This window comes from Cebus imitator, unplaced genomic scaffold (genome assembly GCF_001604975.1).
Source record: "Cebus imitator isolate Cc_AM_T3 unplaced genomic scaffold, Cebus_imitator-1.0 Scaffold499, whole genome shotgun sequence".
NCBI lineage: Eukaryota > Metazoa > Chordata > Mammalia > Primates > Cebidae > Cebus > Cebus imitator.
The window spans coordinates 918,077-919,515 of NW_016107814.1; the positions used below are offsets into that span (position 1 = coordinate 918,077).

At 41.1% G+C, this 1,439-nt stretch overlaps 1 protein-coding gene across 5 annotated transcripts in view; it reads left to right on the plus strand.

Annotated features, from left to right (window-relative positions):
- The window catches only part of SLC25A16 (solute carrier family 25 member 16), a 63,882-nt gene that overhangs the window by 36,330 nt on the left and 26,113 nt on the right, over positions 1 to 1,439 (plus strand). For all 5 annotated transcript variants that reach the window (XM_037733202.1, XM_037733201.1, XM_017513693.2 and 2 more), the window contains exon 4: positions 914 to 977. In XM_037733202.1, coding sequence (XP_037589130.1) covers positions 914 to 977 — 64 coding nt within the window. The remainder of the gene's footprint in view (positions 1 to 913; positions 978 to 1,439) is intronic.

The window sequence follows — 1,439 nt, forward strand, 5'->3', positions numbered from 1 at the left end:
AGCGAAACTCCGTCTCAAAAAAAAAAAAAAAAAAAACACTGCCAACCTGTTGGGAGTCACGGTGGCACAGGCCAGTTGTCCTGGCACATGAGGAGCTGAGGCTACACGTTTGAGGCTAGCCTGGACAACACAGAAACCTCTCATCCATTAAAAAAAAAAAATTGGCTGGGTGTGGTGGCTCACACCTATAATCCCAGCACTTTGGGAGGCTGAGGTGAGTGGATCACAAGGTCAGGAGTTTGAGACCAGCTTGGCCAAGATGATAAAACCCTATCTCTACTAAAAATACAAATATCAGCTGGATGCAGTGGCGGGTGCTTGTAATCCCAGCTACTCCAGAGGCTGAGGCAAGACAATTGCTTGAACCTGGGAGGTGGAGGTTGCAGTGAGCCGAGATTGCGCCACTGCACTCTAGCCTGAGCGATAGAGCGAGAAAAAAGAAGAAAAATGCCAAGCTTTATTTAATTGTGCTGATTTCATTCACATTTATTCTTAATTTTCTTTATGTTAGTCTTGTAACTCTTTTATTTTTTTTTGAGGTGGAGTTTCGCTCTTGTTACCCAGGCTGGAGTGCAGTGGCTCAATCTCAGCTCACTGCAACCTCTGCCTCCTGGGTTCAAGCAATTCTTCTGTCTCAGCCTCCTGAGTAGCTGGGACTACAGGCATGCACCACCTTGCCCAGCTAATTTTTATATTTTTAGTAGAGATGGGTTTCACCATGTTGACCAGGATGGTCTCGATCTCTTGACCTCGTGATCCACCAGCCTCGGCCTCCCAAAGTGCTGGGATTACAGGCGTGAGCCACTGCGCCCGGCCAAGTCTTGTAACTCTTGAAGTAAATCTTCATTATTAAACAGTGAAATGGGCAGGATTTAAAAAATATCTCATTTAAATCAGTGTTCTTGTTTTCTAGTTTATTACTACAAAGCTGGGAGTTTCGGGTCATGTGCATAGATTAATGGCTGGATCCATGGCAGGTAAGAGGTGTTAGGTATATTTTATTTCTGACAAATTAATTTTGTATTAAAATACTTGATTTGGTTTAGGCTATATGTGTGGCATTAGGGAAAGCACAGGTTGCAGGTGTCCTGTGACTTGTAATTTTTTTTCCTGTGTGCATCCTCAAAGAAAAGATGTATTTAAAAAAAAAGTGTGACATTGATTTAGTAGCACACATTTGTTGTTTTTCTATACTCAGTTGTATATGAAATCATTAGTACCCCAACTGGAAAAGAGTCTTTTTATAGTAGAGGATGCGGAATAGTCTCAACTTAAAACTGTGTGAAAAGCTTGCGTTCTCTTTGACAATTCTAATTTTGGAAATTTTTAAAAATTGAAGAAACGTTTTTGAAGGCTAGTCATGTAACACAGTGGGAGTGGAGAAAAACAAAGAAACCCGTAACCTACTGTGATCCATGAGTTGTTTTTTTTTTTTTTTT